Genomic DNA, 20,714 nt, shown 5'->3' on the forward strand with positions numbered 1-20,714 from the left:
TTATTTTGTTTTTGTTTGTTTGTTGATCATGAAGTATAAAGTAGATGAGGAAAACTAGGATTCCATGTGTATTCAAAGCTCCGCCATTATTGTTTACAATGTGTGGAATGGTGCGCTGTGATTGGTTAAGCTGATTTATTGCATTCTGCAGAAAAGGAGGACCGGTGTTTGTCGCGGTTTGAAAAAAGGGAGAAAAGATGACACAATAACATGGCTGATATCTGATTTTGCATAAAATAAAGAATTTAATTTTTAATACTGACTTGATACAATACTGATTTTGGCGGAAACAAATTTTTTTTAAATGGCGTTTATCGCATTTTGAAACCAAACTCTTCATATATTGTTTATAGTATTTTATGCAGTCTACATTTTCAATGCTGGTTATGGTTACAATAAAGGTTACAACACTAACAGCATAACAATAGAGTTCAAAACTATTAGCGTATGTGCTCATTCTGAAATCTAAAAAATAATCATGCTTTGTACCGTATGTGCATGCAATAATTTGCTAGTTTTGTAATTATATTATCTAAACTTACAAGTTACCTAAACTTATTTAGAGAAATAACGCTGACCATCACAGTGTAGCTGAATGTCAAAAAAAACTTTATTTATACCCGTGTCATTAACAAATGCAACAGACACACTCACCTTAACGTTTTTTTTATAAATCCATTATCCTGCCCGATTAAAACATAAACATTGCAACACCAGAATTAACAAATAATTTACGTACACATCCTAAAAATTAACCTTGTGTAACTGATACGCTGTAAAGCGGGTGAAATTAGATCATGATTTTGAATGGAAGTCAATGACGCCCTCTGCCGGTTGGGTATTCCAAGATGGCCGCTCGAACTCTGTGCTGGCTTCACCTCACGCAGTTACGTCAAGCGTTCTATGCGCAATCCAGTCATTTATATAGATCAGTGGGAAGGACTGATAATATCCGCGCTATCCTTGGTTTACGATTGTGAATTCCATTGGTGAAAAAGTCATCTCCCATCTTTCAACTTTCCTTCATAGCATCAAGCTTCGCCTCCTTATTGTTTTGAAAATACGACCTCTGGCGGCGAAAAGTTACATACTGTACCATAAAATTTTACAGTTGTGAATAACATTTCATGTGTACCCATTTAATTTATAAGTTTAGCAAACTCGAGTACAATCATGTAATATTTTTTGAAGTTCTTGAAATCACTGTGATGAATGGAGAGCGTAATGTGTGTGTGTCCCAGCGTTTAGCTGTGTGATTATGTCAGCGGGCCACATCAAAGAGATTCTCAGAAGATAAAAACAGTACAGGACTGTTGAAGGTTGACCGTTCCCCCTCCGGTGCTTTCAAGAGGATTCATCTTTTCAATTAAATGCCAGCAGCCAAAGGAAGAGAACAAGCTGTTCCTGCAATTACAAAGACGCACGCCTCTGCTTACGCAGACATCCAGATACGCATGGTGGACGTATAAGTTGTAATGCGTGGCTATTGGCTAACTCTTTGTGTATGTGTGTATGTTTAATAGGAGACGCAGTGGTACGAGGAGACCACCGTTGAGTTAATGGCTCCCACTATGCTGCCTGAACTTCATCTTCTTAAACGGGTAACAAACACTCGCCAGTTACATGTATGCATTTTTTAATGCAAGTGATTCTCTGGGAATCAAACACATGACTTAGTTGTAAAAGTCGTGAACACTTAAATACCCTTTTATAAATGCATTTCTTCATCTGTATCCAGATTATGGTGAAAGGTCCAAGATATTGGGAGCTGAACATTGACATCAGCAAAGGAACCCAACACCTACAGTAAGTCTGCGTGTAGCTTTTATTAGTTATTGTAGTAGTCATTGTTTACTTACCATTATGCTGTTTCCAAACCACTATGACTGACTTCTGTGGAACACAAAATGAAACACCTCAGCTCAGGCAATGTAGACAAATAAACTCTGTATCCACACATATTCATACCCAGCAAGCAATTTTATGCTTAAGAGATGTCTAGCAGCCGTCTAAACCATCTTAAATAAAAAATATTAATAATAGATGTCTAACCATAGGTAAAAAGTAAATGAAATGAGTAAAATGAAACCAAACACTGTTGACTTTACTTATGTGATCATACATCTTGCAAGTTGTTTTTTGCAAAAAACGACATTAAAACCAAATTCAGGATTTTGTGGACTAGAAGCGGGTTACACATAGCCGGTCTATATTGTGTCTATAGTTAACCTAGACGGTGAAATGATGGCTGTTGGTTGCTAGGTAGTCATTGGAATAAAACAGGACAGGACATGTGAAATTAAAGGAATTATAAGGGATTAAAGGATAATTTACTCACTCTGTCATCCAAGATGTTTGTCTTTCTTTGTTCAGAAATTAAGTTTTTGAGGAAAAAAATTTTCCCCATATAGGTGGACCTCAACTGTTTGCAGTTTCAATGCAGCTTCAAAGGGCTTTAAACAGTCCAAACCGAGGCATGCGGGCCGATACATACATACATACATACATACATACATACATACATACATACATATATATATATATATATATATATATATATATATACATACATACATACATACATACATACATACATACATACATACATACATACATACATACATACATACATACATACATACATACATACATACATACATACATACATATATATATATATATATAATAGAGCCCTTTGCAGTAGTATAGGCCAAGATATCTGTGCTTTCATAACAGAAGTCATTGATTTAAAAGATGACTTGAGAGAGAGACAGAGAGAGCGCACGGCGCGCAAGTTGTGCAGACGCATGCGCCGCGAGACACAGCTACTCCGTTGGTCACATACGTCCTTTCCATATGGATCACGGATCAACAGAGATTCGTCACGTTACTTTCAAAAGTGCATCCGAAACGATACTGAAAGTGCTGTATTTTGAACACACAGCGCTGCATTTAAATTTTATTTATTTACATATAATAATACTTATTTATTTACATATAATAAAACTTAATACTATAATATTAACAGTGCTTCCAACCTTTTTTATAAATTATTTTATAACTGTAAGTATCGTTTCTTAATCTTATCTTTAAAAACTTTTTCTATTAAAACCTTGCACTAAACTAACAAATTCAATTCCTGAATACATTTATGAACTATTATAGCCTACATTTTTGCAACCAAAATTAAAAAGAGAATTAAATATGGCACGACTGTGTGCATGTTTTTGAGTTTCTGCCCGTCTGGTATGTGCGCTGCTCACGCTGGATTTCCACCGGCTGCGGATCCGCTGCGGAACGGCGGCAGAGTCAATCAGTTTCCATTCAAGTCAATGTGTGTATTTCCACTGACTGCGTTCCGGATCCGTCACAGCTCCGGCCATCCGCAGCCCTTCAGAACAAATACGCAGAGCTTTTATTTTCAGACAGCTCCACAGGGCGGAGCCATGACTATATCGCGTGATCATACCTGAATTCGCGAGATCTCGTGTCATGATCTGGGCTGGTCCAGCAAAACGTCGTAATTTAACGTCATAATGGGCAGAGACAGAACTAGATATCGCACGATCATCACGTGAATTTGCGAGACCTCATGGGTCCTTGTCACTTCAGCATGCAGTCGATCTGCAACAAATTCGGAACTGGTGGGTATTGGCGGACGCCGGAGTGCGGAGCCGTAACGCAGCGGAGCCGATCTGCAGCCGCTCTGCAGTTGGTGGAAATCCAGCGTCAGTGTGGGTGATTGTGACAGTGTGCATAGAAATGTCAGATCGGTTACCCGATCCAGAATTTTATTCCATATTGAAGCCGATACCCGATACGAATATCGGAGGTTAGTCAAAAACTCTTATATTGACGTAATTTTTCTGGGAAGTAGAGGGTTGCAGTCCAAACCGGCCGCTCTCTGTAGTCCTTGAAAAGCGAAATTTTGTTAAAAAAAATATGTCGCTTGGCATTGAACTTTGAGCTATATAATTTTGCATGCATTATTTATGCTCTAACAGCAATTTTACACACCAAATAAAGTTGGGATCATGAAAAACAACGGCTTTAATGTCTTTGTGTCAGTTTATTGTTTAAAACGGTCCACAAGTGTGCGTTTCACGTATGTCCTGTGTGACCTTTTGATGTGATTACGCAATACGTAAGGTCCCGCTGGCATGTCACACGGCTAGGGCAAGATGAAAAGTTGTGTTTTTGGAAAATGGCGATTGTTTTGCTAGATAAAACCCTTATGCCTCGGTTGGGATCGTTGAACTGCATTGAAACTGTAAACACTAAAGTCCACTATATGGAGAACAATCCTGGAATGTTTTCCTCAAAAAACTTTAACAAACACCTTGAATTACATGGATTTGAGTAAATTATCAGATTTTTTTTTAATGAAAATAAGTTGTGTGCAAATACAAATAAAGATATCAGCAAGGTACTGATAGATCATTGGTGGAACGGTTGGAACAGTTGGCTATCGGCATAGTTTTTCCGAGTACCAATAGTTTTTCCGAGTTGCATCCGTCACTTCATATCATTTTAAAGTATGGTAATTAATTTGCTGAATAGATGGCAGGAAACAATGGCAGGAACCTAAGTTTTTCATCAAGGCTGACAGGACACTTATATTAGTGGTACCACAAACGGTTACACTAAAATACACGCACATAAATCCAACCCAAATTATTAATGCATCAGTTTATATCCAGCTGGTTACTTTTGTCCATGATTTATCCAAATTTTATCCAAATTTTAAGTTAATAACGAGAAAAAGCAAACTATATGCAGATGTCGGCTACGTTAACATATCCAACGAATCAAAATCTGAATTTAGTTATTTTTATCACTGCAATACATCAACACTTTTGTTATTTTCATTAGATAATCATTAAATGTTAAAACGGAAGCAAATAAAGTATAAGACTACACAAATAATATACATTTATTTAATTTCAAATTTACCAGTGGGAGTACTTACTTCAATACTTATTAATATAATAAATATAATTTTATGTATACATTGTTTTTTAGCATATTTTCATGGTCCAGTACTGTTGTTTTATTACTTTTGTAATACATCAGCACTGTTTCACTTGTGCTATGTTTATTTTTTTTATCCAGTATCCATTTTAAAAACTATCGGTTGATTAATCGGTTATCGGCAAGCAGGGATCAACTTAGATATATCGGTATCTGTAAAATCGTCCTCTTTGTACCAAGATTGTTAACTTAGTTTTATTTTCCAGATCAATTCTCTCCAGAGATGGCGTTCTGTATGTAAAGCTTCGGGCGGGACAACTCCCATACAAAGACGATCCACATGGCTGGAAGAGTCTTCTGGCTCCCAACCTCAACAACAGAAACCCTGAAGCTCACACATTTAAGGTCTGTGTGTACATGAGAGATATTATGACACACAACAGGTTTTGCTAAGGACTGTCAATATTTACTGAGGCTCGACTGCCACATATCCCTTCAAATAGAGTAATTGGTAATATAAAGCTAAAATTTATGTCAGGCGTCTCATTTAAAGCTCTAACTCAAATACAGCAGACAAACATATGAATTTTGTTCCGGATGTTTGTCTTTGAAGAGGTTGTGTTTCTGGCTGGCTAAATGTAGCATAATGTCTTCTTTCAAAGTCAAACCACGAGTGAAGAATTTTGTTTTCATGTCAATGAGCTGTTTTTCCCTTCCCTCCCACTTCTGTCTCCCTCGCAGCCCGAGGCCATCTCAACCTTCACCTCAGACGCGGCTTTGGTCTCCTTCGCCGAATACTTCTGCAGAGCCTCGGAAAACATGAAGCATGTGAGACCATAAACATGTTGCTGTTTTCAGTTGGAAAAAATTGTTCAGGGTTTTCTTACAGTGCTGAAGTCAGGATCATGCGCCTTTTGCATTCCTAAGCAAATATCTTTGAGTAGATCAGTCAGAGGTGGAAATGCGTTATTCTCTGAACACTTGATCTCTTAATAAATGTTTAGGTAAGAAGAAAACCCTAAACATACAGTATATCAGCTGCGGCGTTGGTGGTTTTCTTTGCAGACGTGTTAAACCTCAGATGGAACGAGTGAATTTTTGTTGGAAGTGGAGGTGGAATATTCCAGCTAAACTTAAAGAAAATCGCTTGTCTCTCAATCTTGCTAAAGTTTTCGCAAGCCTAGGTTTTCTTGTCAATCAAACAGTTATTGAAAGATCAACTAACAGCCTTTTGGTTTTTATGTTTATCGGTCTTTGACTATAAATAAATGAAGAGCTTTTAATGAATGCATAACGATTAATCACGATTAATCTTTAGCAGAGTAAATGTTTTTGTTTACATTTATATATATATGTGTGAACTGTGTATAATAACTTTGTATAGATAAATTCACACGTGTGCATATTTATTTATACATAATTGTTATAAAGTACACAGTTCGCACACATATGATGTAAGCAAAAACTTTTATTCTGCTGTAGATTAATCGCGATTAATCGTTTGCTCAGATGCAGAACCCTCTAAGTGCGTCTGACATTTTTTCTTGTAAATGAGCATTTTTTTTTCCTCTTAATGGATTTTGCCAACAAACAAGTATTTTTCAAGGTTAAGATTAAGCAGATTTGAAATGAAAGGGTATTTAATGAATGTGCTATATGTGCTGAGAGGATTCGGTTAATATCATCATCTCATTTTTTATTTAAGGTGGCGTTTGGAGGCTTTTGCATTTCAGCTCCTCGCATATAAAAACAGTTAAACACCACCTCTGTATTTAGTAGTGGAGATTGCATGCAGGTTTTGCAGTGAAAGAGTCAAATTTATTAGGCATAATAAGCAAAAATAAGGCATTTCCATTACTGACTAATACCGTAACCTTTTCATTGCCATTAAAGTGAAATTACTGAACCTAAACATAAGAGCCTGATAAAAATGCTCATTAACATAAAATCATGTCAGACACACCTGGGTTTTGCATCAGAGCTTGTTTTTGTATCTTGGTGAGGACTTGAACATTAACCAGCTCACACCTAAATTGAAGATGGATGAACAAACAAGCTTATAAATCGAACAGAATGACTTTTTTATGATTGATATTTTATTGATCATCATTATATCATACAGGAAAACGCCTTCCTTACACACCAACCCCAGATATCCAGCCACCACACCATAGTTCATAGTGCCATGACACATGACTCCTTAATCCAATGCCACATAGTCCCTCTTGCTTTAAAGGGTCCATCGTTTTTCAGACAAACACATTTTTGGATATTTTAGAAAATGTTTTAGATCTTTCAGTTAATTAAATTTAATGTTACGGGGTCCACCCATAGTCCACGACCTTCAAGTCCAAAAAAAGTGCGTCCATCCTAAACAAAATAAATCCAAACGGCTCCAGGATGATAAACAAAGTCTTCTGAGGGTAATCCGTGCGGTGTTGTTGTAGAAATATCCATATTTAAAACTTTATTAACGAAAATAAATACCTTCTGGTAGCGCCAGCATCTTAGTCGCGTCCGCATTCAGGATGAGAGCTTACGCAGCCTACGTAGGCTACTCTGCTGCTGCTCTGTGCCCCCGCCCTCCGAATTTGTCATTCGTCACTAAGGAAAGTGCGTACACTACGCTAATACTCTCTCCTGAATACAGAGGAGTCTAAGATGGCGGCGCTACCGGAAGGTATTTATTTTCATTAATAAAGTTTTAAATATGGATATTTCTACAACAACACCGCGAGGATTACCCTCAGAAGACCTTTGTTTATCATCCTGGAGCCGTTTGGATTTAATTTGTGAAGGATGGATGCACATTTTTTGGACTTGAAGGTCATGGACTAACGGTGGACCCCGTAAAATTACATTTAATCAACTGAAAGATCTAAAACATTTTCTAAAATATCCGAAAATGTGTTTGTCTGAAAAACGATGGACATATGCAACTCGGACAGCTTGGGGGTGAGTAAATAATGGGTTTAATATCATTTTTGGCCGAACTATCCCTTTAAGTCCATTGAAATCTAGTCCATGTAGTCATTTTGCCAACAGAAATATATTTTTTGAAAATCTAAAATGGCAAAAAGTTTTCTGTGAGAGGGGTACGGTTAGGGGATAGAAAATACAGTTCAGTATAAAACCATAAATCCTATGGAAATCATTAAAGTGCATCTGACATGTTATATATATATATCTCATATTACTGCTGGTGTTGACTATGCATCTCACCTGTGACCTACTGTCAGTAACCACAAACATAACCTTTTACCTTAGTGCACAAATGTGTACAGGTACAGGTGAATCTCACACAGAAAAGCCTGGGACATATTTCACCCTAAAATAAAAAAAATCTTTATATATACAATTTTTAAATTACGCTTATTTTTGCATTGTATTAGAAATTAGAATTTGCTCTGCTATGTGATAGGACCTTGAAGGATTACTCAACTTCTATAAAAAAAATCCCAATACTGTAATTTACTCACCCCCATGTCTTCTAAAATGTTGATGTCTTTCTTTGTTCAGTTGAGAAGAAATTTAAGTTTTTTAAGAAAACATTCCAAGATTTTCTCAATTTAATAGACTTTATTGGACCTCAACAGTTTAATGCAGTTTAAAATTGCAGTTTCAACGCAGCTTCAAAGGACTCTAAACGATCCAAACGAGGCATAAGGGTCTTACCTAGCGAAAAGATTGTCATTTTTGGCAAGAAAAATTAAAAATATGTACTTTTAAACCACAACATCTCATCATGCACTAGCCGTGTGACGCGCCAGCGCGACCTCATGTAATGCGTCATGACGTCAAAAGGTCAAGCATGACTTATGCAAAACTACCGCACTAGTTTACAAGTGTGGAGAAGAGGATCGTTCTGAAGTTGTTGTATGTGGAATAATACAAATTAATGTCCCTATGTTAGTTTATTATTTAAAATGGTCTGCAAATGTGCATTTCACATATGTAACTCCTGACATTTCTCATCATGACGCATTATGTAAAGTCGCAATGGTGCGTCACACAGATAGTGCAAGAAGAGAAGTTGTGGTTTGAAAGTACATATTTTTATTTTTATTGCCAAAAATGGCAATCATTTTGCTAGATAAGACCCTTATACCTCTGTTGGGATCGTTTAGAGACCTTTGAAGCTGTATTGAAACTGTTGGTGTCCAATAAAGTCTATTAAATTGAGAAAAATTGCTCAGAAAAATGTAATTATTTTCGACTGAACAAAGGAAGACCTCAACATTTTGGAGGACATGGGTGTGAGTAAATAAAACTATGGATGGCATCCATATACTGTAAGACATAAACTAAAATACCACAATAAAATGTGACTCAACCAGCTAAATTTGATCATGTTGCCAAGTAATTTATTTAAGGCAGGGTCCATGATTTTTGAAAAACACTTTGGAAAAAGGAGTCGGGGTTGACTACCAAAACACACTTGTAGCCAATCAGCAGTAAGGGCGTGTCTACTAGCTGACATCATTGCCTGGGTTGCGTATATGTGGGGTGGGTCTAGCAAATGAAGGTCCAGATTCTATTGGGGTAGGGGCGTGTTTGTTTAGGTGATTTCAAATGTCAACATTAGCTTTCAGAGATCATGGACCCCGAGGATTTAAATCATCCTACATAATTACATCCTACAAAGAACATTCTGTGAAAATATAACCTTGATATCTTTAATAAAAAATTAAAATCAATGAATGAAATCAAACTTTGTATTCCCTCTCATCATTAGATTGAGACTTAAACCTGGATTTCATAGACTGGGTCACAAACTTTCAAACAGCATTAAAGCATTTAAAACACTTATTACACATGTTAGCATGAAGCTGTCTTGATTACTAAACTCAACCTACTTTAAGCAAACCAGAGAGGGAGACGATGTAGCTATTCATAAAGTGTTATTTACACTGAGTTTTTATTCATTTGCTAAATAATGTGTAGCCCGAGTCCAAAATAGTTTTTGTAGTGTTTGACAGCACTTCGCAGATGTGCATTCATTTTGTGACCCCTAATCTTCCTCTCATTTACCAGGCAATTCACGTGAGGCTTTTCTTCAATGTTTGTATGTTGTTGTCTTGTTTGTGCAGAAGCGGGAGACAGTGGCTTTATTGTCAGCAATTCTGTACGAATGTGTAACACAGGAAAACCCAGAAATGCTGCCGACACACATCTCTATTGACCAGGTCAGTTACAGTAAAGCAAATCACACATGAGGTTTCACACGCTGCTAATGTTCACACAGAGTTTCAGGAATTAACATGTTGCTAATTTAACAGCCCAAACCACTAAAGACTATAGTTCACAGAAAAGTGTTTTTAACTTCTATAAATTTCTTTTAAAGGGACACTGGACTTTTTTTTGGAAATATGCTCATTTTCCAGCTCCTCTAGAGTTAAACATTTTATTCTTACCTTTTTGGAATCCCTTTAGCTGATCTCTGGGTCTGGCGGTACCACTTTTAGCGTAGCTTAGCATAATCCATTGAATCTGATTAGACCATTAGCATCGCGCTAAAAAATAACCAAAGAGTTTGCAGGAGGCAAAATTAATATTACGCAGCAGCCAAAAATAGTCCTCTTAGTATCTTTCAATAGCAGGGGACTATTTTCTGGCAGTGCGTAATATTATTGCGCCTCCTGCAGCCATGTTACAGCAGCAAGTCCTTTATTATTACGCCAGAATGAGAGTATAGTTCCTAGCCATATCTGCTTAGAAAATCGCAACTTTTAATTTTTCGTACACGATGTAAATACAGAAAAGTCAAGTTTTAAATAGGAAAAATATCCAAACTTTTGGTTGTGTTTAGCGCAATGCCAATGGTCTAATCAGATTCAATGGATTGTGCTAAGCTATGCTAAAAGTGGTAGCTCCAGACCCGGAGATCAGCTGAATGGATTTCAAAGCGGTAAAAATCTAATGTTTAACTCCAGGGGAGCTGGAAAATGAGCATTTTTCAAAAAAGTGGAGTATCCCTTTAATTGAAGATTTTTTGAAGAATGTTTGTAACAAAGCAGATCTGGGGCACCATTGACTTCAATATTAGGAACAATAATACTATGGAAGTGAATAGTGCCACAGATCTGTTTGGTTATTACCATTTTTACAAATGTTTTTGTGTTTAACAGAACAAAAATTTCATAAACGTTTGGAACAGTTTGAGGTTGCCTAAATGATGAAAGAATTGTAATTTTTTTTTGTGAACGATCCCTTTAAGGAAGTTGCGCCGTTGCAGATCTTTCAGTCTTATAAGACTAAACTCCTATCTACTTGAATGGAGAAAGACGGATATTTCTAGAATCTGTGCTAAAATCACAATTAAACATCATATTTTGTAGCAGGTTGTTTTGGCTATTGCGCATGCACATGTGACTGTACAGTGCCCCACCCCTAGAGAATCATTAGATGTTATTGATCCATGATTGGTTCTTTAAAACTGGAGATGGGACTTCTGTCACCAGAGTGACCATATTGAGCTTCCCCTATACCTACAGGGTTCCCACAGGTCCTTGAAAGTTTGTGAATATGGGGGGGAGGGATTCAAGGTCCTGGGAAGTTTTTAAAAATAGAGATACATAGATACAGGTCATGGAAAGTGCTTGAATTTATTTTATGCAAGAAAAATCCATATTATTCCCTATGTAGTGTAGGATAATATCATAAAAATTCTAGACTTTTTAAGCACACGTGCTAAATTGTTCGCTTTAAATGCTTATATCTTCTGTATGCGAATGTTGATGCATACCAAATTGCTTTTTTGCATAGTTGTGTTTGATAAATGAAAACATCTCAGGTTACGTATGTAACTGTTGTTCCCTGAGAAGAGAACGAGACGCTGCGTCTGCCTTGCCATACTTCCTGCGTCCCTGTAACGCCGTCTTTGGCAATATTTCAGATAGCGATATACTTCCTGGCTCCCGCGTCACCCCGTCTTTGTCGTTAAGCCTCACCATTGGTTGAATTTGATGTACACATTCAGACGCACTTACCCTTGGAGGCGTACCCAAAGTGTCACCGCAGTGACGCAGCGTGAGTTCCCTTGAAAGGGAACTGTAACAATGTATCTTTAAAGGTACCACGATATAACCTTGCTCTCACTTGAAATGTGTCCCCACATGTACTCCTTTAAATTTAGGGTATTGGACCTGGAAAGTCCTTGAAAGGTTCTTGAATTTAAAGTTAAGTAAGGTGTGGGAACCCTGTACCTAGTTTTATAGCAGTGCTCTTGTTATATCCAAAATCTTTGTTTATACCACCACAACAAATGCCAACATTCTGAAGTTATTAGATGGAAAATATTGAGCAACGTATACCCAAACTTGCAAGTCAGTTGGGCAACAATTTTACTGAGATTTTGCATGGGTAAGCACATTTACTTTAGAGCTTGTTTGCCTTCCTACTGTTTGGAGTAATCATTGGAGGTAAGCAGCACACTAAAACCTAACCACAGTCACAGTGACGCTATAAACATGAATTTTATTAAGATTGGTGTGATTGTGTCCGCAGGCCGTGCGCACTCTTGAAAGGGACGATCTTTGCGAAACGTTCAGTCTTTGGCAGATGAAGTTGGTTCTGGAAGTTTGTGAGAGCAGAGTTTTGCAGCAGAGACTCAGAGAGGAACCCGGTCGCGGCCTACTGCTCACTTCCGAGTTTCTTCCCGTCATGAAGAGCTCAGCAGATCGAACCCTGGATCGCTGGCTCTGTGGTGAGAAACATCTAATGCATGATTTCAATATGCTGATGTATTAAGTATGTATACATGTTAAACTGTGTATTATATATCCATCTTTTACACATAGATAACAGCGGGGTACTGCAGGCGTACTTAAAAGGGCAGCCAATAAACAACGATAGTGATGTCAACATGCTTGCCTGCTTTTTGGTCTACCATTCCATTCCCAGTCTCAGGAAAATTATGGCCTCTGATCTTGAAGGTACACACATGCTTAAACACTAGCTGTATAACTATAGGTCTCTCTCAGTAGTCTGGCTCCTGATGTTATCATCTAAATAAACATGAAATTTCTGTCTTCGTCTTTACCCCAAAAGCTTTAAGAGCCCATCCACATAGAAACGCATTAAAGGGGTTAGGTGAATTGGGGATGCCAAATTGCCCCTCCTCCAACCTGTGTATGGATTAATTTGAGTGGATTAAATTATGTATGGGTTAACCAGTTCTCGCCATAAATATAGCCATAGTTGCTGGGATGGCGTGAAGAATAATAAAAAAAGAAAGAAAGAGGTCATCTGACTTGTAATGCAAACCAATCATAGTTTGGCATTGTTTCCGATAAAAAGCGTGTGTAGATTTTAACCAATCAGAATGACTTCAGAACTCCCAAAGTATTTAAAATTTTTCGTACTTTCTCTCCTAATGTTGTCTTTCTCATCTGTGTCCAGGATGTTCCTGTTTTCCAGAGTTGCTCCTCAAGAGCAGTCAGTTGGGCGTTCCTGTCCGTGCTCTGCTGCGCTTGAGTCCACTTCTTCTGCAGAATCACATTTCTTGAGTTCAGACACATCTAAAAACTTCTGAAATCCGAACAAACCACCGACTTACAGAAACCTGCTGTAGCCTCAACACTTTGTGTCGACTTTTAACATGTATGTATTATGTGAAAATGATATCATTCTGTGTCTTGTGAACGTGAGTATGCACAGATGCTCTTTAGAAGCATAGCTAGTCATCTGTTTTCAAATGTAAATAGTTTGTATCTATATTTGTACTTATGAGGCCATAAATATAACTTGAAGGAATGTTTTGATAAAATATGCATGAATTTGTACTAAACATTACTTCTTGTCTGGTTTTGTCAGAGGTGTCTAGTATTGTTTTTCTACAACGGACATAAATGATAGATTTAAAGAGCACCAATTATCTGATTTATACATTTCATTTGGTGTGTAAGTGTGTGTTAGTACATGTAAAGATATGCAAAAGGTACAAACCCCAAAGTAAACGATGACACAAGTTATCATATCCAACGTAAATCTCTTTTCTTGGACTACAACAAACACACAGATTGTAGGCAACAGTTTACTTCCTGGGATTGGTGATGTAGAGAAGACCGGCATTATCATAATTCCTCCCGCTTGGACTCACAGCCTGTTAGTTAACTCCTGTTAGCATTGCATTGTGATTGAATCTTTCAAACATGGTAAGAAGCGTCACATTTCCAGCTGACGTCAGATGAATTCAGGCCAATCGCAATGTACAGATTAGCTGGCCAATCAGGGACACAGAGCTTTTCAAATTGATGAGTTTTGTACAAAATCCATGTGTTTCAGTAAGAGAAGGAAATCTAGAGTATTTTATATGAAAATAATCTGTTTTTTGAACCCTAAACCACGCGAACACATTGTATACCAAATACACACAATAACGTTGTTTTTGGCAATGAAATAGGTGCCGTTTAAAGGTGCTGTGTGTAGATTTGAGGAATCTAGTGGTGAGATTTTGAATTGCAACCAACGGCTTAGTCCACCGCTCACCCCTACCTTTCAAAACGTGTAGGGAAGCTATTAGAGGTCTTCACGCGTCCACTTAGATCCGAAAACCCGAGGTCCGACCCGAGACCCGATCGGGTTCGGGTCTAAAAGTTTCACATGTGCCTCGGACACGGGTCGGGTACAATAATAGCGGCATCGGGTCTCGGGTAATTTAAAAATGAATGTGTTTTTTCTGAACGGACCCGAGAAGACCCGAACTCTCTCGCCTGTGTGCGTCAATGTCCTTTTCAAACCTCTCATCTGTTTGCCAAGAGCGCTTGCGACATTGTGTGGTTGTCGGAAGGTTCATTTTCGTTGAGACAAACATGTCAGTAAATTATAAATGTACATTTTAGCAGTTACGTTGGTGTCGTCGTCAGATAACAAAGTAAAACGAATGGAGCAGCTCGCCAAATTGGTTGCAAGGCCACCGGAGTTTCTTTCTGTCTGAATGCTGCGCGTGGGTCTGCAGAATGCACACACGTCAGTGCCGTTTACATTCGGTTCCAGTCGGGTTAAAAAAAAAATTCTCGGGTTTGTCTCGGGTCGGGTCTTTCTTTAAAAAAAAATTATTTATGCACGTCGGATTCGGGTATGAAGTGATTAGGGTCATTTCGGGTCGGGTACATTTCTTTGGACCCGAGAAGACCTCTAGAAGCTATGGTAGACAACGTAGTGTTGAAACATGCTCTATGGAATCCATTCAGCCGATTTCCGGGTCTGGCGGTACCACTTTTAGCATAGTTTAGCATAATCCATTGAATCTGATTAGATCATTAGCATCACGCTCAAAAATAATCAAATAGTTTCGATATTTTTTCTATTTAAAACTTGACTCTTTTGTAGTTACGTCGCGTACTAAGACTGACAGAAATTAAAAGTTTTTTCTAGGCCGATATGACTAGGAACTATATTCTCATTCTGGCGTAATAATCAAGGACTTTGCTGACGTACCATGGCTGCAGGAGGCACAATGATATTACGCAGTGCCCAGAAATAGTCCCCGCCATTGAAAGAGACCAAGGGGACTACTTTCAGGCGCTGTGTAATATCATTGCGCCTGCTGCAGCCATGGTACGTCAGCAAAGTCCTTGATTATTATGCCAGAATTGAGAGTCTTTGGTCATTTTTGAGCGCGATGCTAATGATCTAATCAGATTCAATGAATTATGCTAAGCTATGCTAAATGTGCTAGCGCCAGACCCTGAGATCAGCTGAATGGATTCCAAAACAGTAAAAATCTAATATTTAACTCTATAGGAGCTGGAAAATGAGCAAATTTTCAAAACAAGTGGAGTGTCCCTTTAAGTGATCATCCATTTGTGCTTAACTGAAGGAGCCTTGACATAGGGGCTCTTTTGACTTAAAGCCAATGTAAAACCCTTGCTATCTTTCAAAACCACATCAGGTTTTGCGTAGGCATCACTCACATTTTATCTAAATGTCCAGCTTGCACATTTTTCTATTCCCCTCCTTTTTCTTATTTGCTGTACTGTAGCAAAACAAGTATCACAAGAGCATTCCTCTATAAATGAAAACCATCCTACTGCCAGGAACACATCGCCACACACACCCTCTTACATACCACGCTATTTGAATAGCCACGTTGCTGTTTCAAAATAGTTCAGGCTCCTCTGTGCTTTGAATACTGCTTTCTTTTCCCATCTAGCTATTTTACTAAATTTAACCAGACTGAAGTGAAAGTTCTGTGAAATGTGAAAATGTGAAGTGATATAAACTTTGCAGATGTTAAAGTAATGAGGATATGTGACATGTTTGAAGGTTAATATCATTGAATTTCCCTAAAATGGATAGTTCACAGAAATGAAATCTCCATCATCTAATCGCCCTTGTGTTGGTCATAACCAGTAGGTTTTTCTCTTTTCGAATGACATCAAGTGGAATTGGACAAATTGACTCGATTTTAAATCAAATAAATGAATGTTATTAGTTTCCCTGTAACTGAATAGGTTTCTATGTGGAGCAGATATCACATGAGCTTTAACCAGATTTCAGTTGTTTCCTAATTTATGCTTTTACTAAAAGTGTTGTTCATTCAGAGTCCATTTATACACTAAGAGTATGGTAAAGCATAACTGGGCACTAGCGCTGTGTTCACGCCATCTCTATCAAAAATGAGAATGATATTTACCGAATGCTTTATCAGATACTTTCGCTTCATATCTGCTTAAATGGATAGTTCACCCAAAAATGAAAATTCTGTCATTTACTCACTCTCTGTATAAATTTCTTTGTTCTTATGACCACAAAGGAAGATATTTTGAGAAATGCTCGTAATCAAATCGTAATCAAGCCCCATTCACTTCCATGGTATTCTTTTTTTGAACACCGGTTCAATTTCTCATTAATGCAATTATCTAATCAACCAATCGCATGGCAGTTGCTTCAATGCTTTTTGGGGTGTGGTCCTGGTCAAGACAATCCCCTGAACTCCAAACTGAATGTCAGAATGGGAAAGAAAGGTGATTTAAGCAATTTTGAGCGTGGCATGGTTGTTGGTGCCAGACGGCCGGTCTGAGTATTTCACCATCTGCTCAGTTACTGGGATTTTTACACACAACCATTTCTAGGTCTAGGGTTTAGAAAGAATGGTGTGAAAAGGGAAAAACATCCAGTATGGGGCAGTCCTGTGGGCGAAAATGCCTTGTTGATGCTAGAGGTCAGATGAGAATGGGCCGACCGATTCAAGCTGATAGAAGAGCAACTTCGACTGAAATAACCACTCGTTACAACCGAGGTATGCAGCAAAGCATTTATGAAGCCACAACGCGCACAACCTTGAGGCGGATGGGCTACAACAGCAGAAGACCCCACCGGGTACCACTCATCTCCACTACAAATAGGAAAAAGAGGCTACAATTTGCACGAGCTCACCAAAATTGAACAGTTGAAGACTGAAAAATTGTTGCCTGGTCTGATGAGTCTCGATTTCTGTTGAGACATTCAGATGGTAGAGCCAGAATTTGGCATAAACAGAATGAGAACATGGATCCATCATGCCTTGTTACCACTGTGCAGGCTGCTGGTGGTGGTGTAATGGTGTGGGGGATGTTTTCTTGGCACACTTTAGGCCACTTAGTGCCAATTGGGCATCGTTTAAATGCCACGGCCTACCTGAGCATTGTTTCTGACCATGTCCATCCCTTTATGACCACCATTTACCCATCCTCTGATGGCTACTTTCCGAAGGATAATGTACCATGTCACAAAGCTTGAATCATTTCAAATTGGTTTCTTGAACATGACAATGAGTTCACTGTACTAAAATGGCCCCCACAGTCACCAGATCTCAACCCAATAGAGCATCTTTGGGATGTGGTGGAACGGGAGCTTCGTGCCCTGGATGTGCATCCCACAAATCTCCATTAACTGCAAGATGCTATCCTATCAATATGGGCCAACATTTCTAAAGAATGCTTTCAGTACCTTGTTGAATCAATGCCATGTAAAATTAAGGCAGTTCTGAAAGTGAAAGGGGGTCAAACACAGTATTAGTATGGTGTTCCTAATAATCCTTTTTAGGTAAGTGTACATAATAGTAACCCCCTAGTAAATATGAATTGAAAATAAATAGAATACAATAAACAATTTTGATATATTATTATGATATATATATATATATATATTAGAATATAGATTTTTTTTACTTTTATTCAGAAAGGGCAATGAAGAGTGACTGAATACTTTTTAAAAAGAAGCAAAATGTGAACTCTTGAAATGTAAACCTGTTTAAAAGTGAGAGGAACCGAGACACATTCACACCAGTTGGAAAAACTAAAAAGCTCAAGCATTGTTTATTTGTAGATGTCACTGGGTTTATTATTTTAATGCAATGTTTACTCTAAATATGTCTGGATACTGTCTGCGTGGCTGTATTTGATGTTTGATCATATCAAACAGTGTATGTGTGTGTGTGGCATGTGCTCAAAAGCATTATTTCAGTTTGTTTCCCTTTAGATTTTGTTAAATCATCAAATCCACAGTCAACCATCACCCCGGATTCCGGTAACCACTGAAAGGCCAAGTATAAAGACACAAAAGTGCCCTGGAATAACCTCTGCGCACGTGTCTGGACATTCCTGTCTGCTGATGCTTCTGATTACTAAGCCTAAACCAGCATGAGATCTCATGGTTTAAAAGATTCGTTTTATGGCAAAAATTGCACACTTCTCTTTAAACGTGTCACGTTTTCCTGAACAGTTTTGGGTTCGTTTTAAACTGTTGCTCATTATAGCTTGGGTATTCAGGAAGGAAAGCAAATTAAGATTCCAGATATGGGATGTTTGGAATGTGAACAATGATGTTGTGCAACTTTGAGGAAAAGGGGCGGGGTGGTGTTTTCCCACACGTTTGGCTTCGTACAGTTTTACATTTAACATATTTATATCTTTGCCGTCGAGTCTTCTCTGATGCAATCAAACGTGCTCTGTTTAAACACGATCGGACATCCCCCCAATCTACAGACCCACGTCTATATTTGGCATGATTAGTCAAAACACAACGTCTTTCAAGGACTTCTGCTGTGAAATCACAATGCACTGATATTCAGAGTTTCAGTTTGTAGAATAAGATGTATTGACTGTATTTGAATTGAAATTAACTGTTTGGATGACTTGTAAAAGTCTGTATTTTAGTTCCTCATATGACCTTCACTTTGAATGACAAGCATTTAAAACATGCAGGAACAGGCCTTGTTTGGAAAATCACACTTTGAAGTCTCATTCACACACCCAAATTCTTTTAAATCTTTTTTTCCTACAGATCACAATCCTGGCCATTAAACAAACTTTTTATTGTAAGATTCAAAGGCATATGAAAAAGTATTTCTTTTAAGACAATCATACCGGCCATTGTTTTGCATCTTTTTGCAGTTAAGCTAAATAACTTTAAGAACTTTTAAAATGATAAAAAATACTTTTCAATACATTTTTTTTTTAGATTGACAGTTGTAAAAAATGCTGTACTCAAATGTTTGACCCATCTGTAGATGACTAACCAATGCTGTGTGCATTTCCTCTTTACTTTCAAATCTGTTTACATTTGAAAATCTTAAAGTTTATTTGCCAGGACACTTAACTTGAACCACAACTTTGGCACACATCACAATAAGCACGTTGACTTCAATGCACCATGGAGTTATTAAAGAGATTATTTTACTTGGGAAACTGAAGTCACTGCTGTCAAGGCGTTGACTGAGACTATTCATTCACAAGCTCTACAGTACAGAGCGCGTTTGAATCGTTGCGGCGAGCTCTGCGTGTCGGATGAAGTGGGCGTCACCAACCAACTGAGCTTAAGGGAAAGTCTGTATGCGGACCTGTGACTCCACATGAATGAGTCAAGTGAAGAACATACATGAGAGCACTATTGCAAAGAAATTAAGAAGAGGAAGAAGTGGGCATTTTGAACACACTCAGTGGAACTTGCTCGTGCGCATTTGCGCAAACTCTCCAAAGTGACTTGGTAACTTGCGCAGATGCGCAGCTCCAGTCTTTGGGTAAGTCCCACTTAACGCACAGACTATCAACATTAAGTAGGCTATTTATTTAAAAACAGGAATGTTTTGAGTTCTACATAGGCTTGCATACTTATTTTATTCTTGAAACTCTTCCTGTTGAATGCACCCTTATCTGCTCTCTCGTATAGAAATGAGTCGAAATTTGAACGGACACTAGTGTGCTCCTCCAATCACCGAAGACCCACCATTGCATCTATATGCTATAACTATGAATATTCATGATGCATTGCATTACACTGTCATTTAGTGACAACTAAAGAGATGCGTGAGACAAACGAGAGAATGAGTTATTCGGGTCATTTTATTCTTATTGAGCGCTCGATGAAGATAAGAGGAAGCCTGCGGTGGAAGCATGAGATAGTGTTTCTCACTTCCTGTTCCTCTTCAGAAAAGACACTTAATTGGAATATGTGTACGGCAACCACACGCGCATGCTTGCGCGCGCCACATGGAGTAGAGCAGCGTGTACGCGAACGCTTCCCATGAAACCCGTTCCAACTTTCATGTAAAAAGAAAGTTTGGTATCCAACTGCGTGGCGTTTGACCCGTTATAAGAAGCCCGTTCTGTGGTTAGTCAGTGTGTCGAGTCACGTACTTACTAGCTTGTCCAACTACGTCACGGCGAGGGGGGCGTGATCCGCGACTTGTCAACGCAACATCTGCGCGTTTGTATCTGGGTAGAAAAGCGCGCGCGAATGGGTGTGTGCCAAAACTCGAT

General features: G+C 38.3%; 1 protein-coding gene and 1 long non-coding RNA gene across 3 annotated transcripts in view; both read left to right on the forward strand.

Moving 5' to 3' along the window:
• anapc1 (anaphase promoting complex subunit 1) overlaps positions 1-14,780 on the forward strand; it is a 64,654-nt gene extending 49,874 nt beyond the window's left edge. Inside the window, exons 41-48 of the mRNA XM_065296176.2 lie at positions 1,524-1,601; positions 1,739-1,806; positions 5,238-5,376; positions 5,713-5,799; positions 10,062-10,157; positions 12,478-12,676; positions 12,771-12,905; positions 13,372-14,780. Of these exons, the coding sequence (XP_065152248.1) occupies positions 1,524-1,601; positions 1,739-1,806; positions 5,238-5,376; positions 5,713-5,799; positions 10,062-10,157; positions 12,478-12,676; positions 12,771-12,905; positions 13,372-13,478 (909 nt within the window). The 3' untranslated portion in view covers positions 13,479-14,780. The remainder of the gene's footprint in view (positions 1-1,523; positions 1,602-1,738; positions 1,807-5,237; positions 5,377-5,712; positions 5,800-10,061; positions 10,158-12,477; positions 12,677-12,770; positions 12,906-13,371) is intronic.
• Positions 14,781-19,651: 4,871 nt separating this feature from the next.
• The window catches only part of LOC135786675 (uncharacterized), a 38,142-nt gene continuing 37,079 nt past the window's right edge, over positions 19,652-20,714 (forward strand). The window contains exon 1 of one of the 2 annotated variants that reach the window (XR_010546976.1): positions 19,652-19,975. This is a non-coding gene — a long non-coding RNA (uncharacterized lncRNA). The remainder of the gene's footprint in view (positions 19,976-20,714) is intronic. The other variant, XR_010546977.1, reaches the window with a different exon arrangement.

Source organism: Paramisgurnus dabryanus, chromosome 20 (assembly GCF_030506205.2).
Source record: "Paramisgurnus dabryanus chromosome 20, PD_genome_1.1, whole genome shotgun sequence".
Taxonomy (NCBI): Eukaryota; Metazoa; Chordata; class Actinopteri; order Cypriniformes; family Cobitidae; genus Paramisgurnus; species Paramisgurnus dabryanus.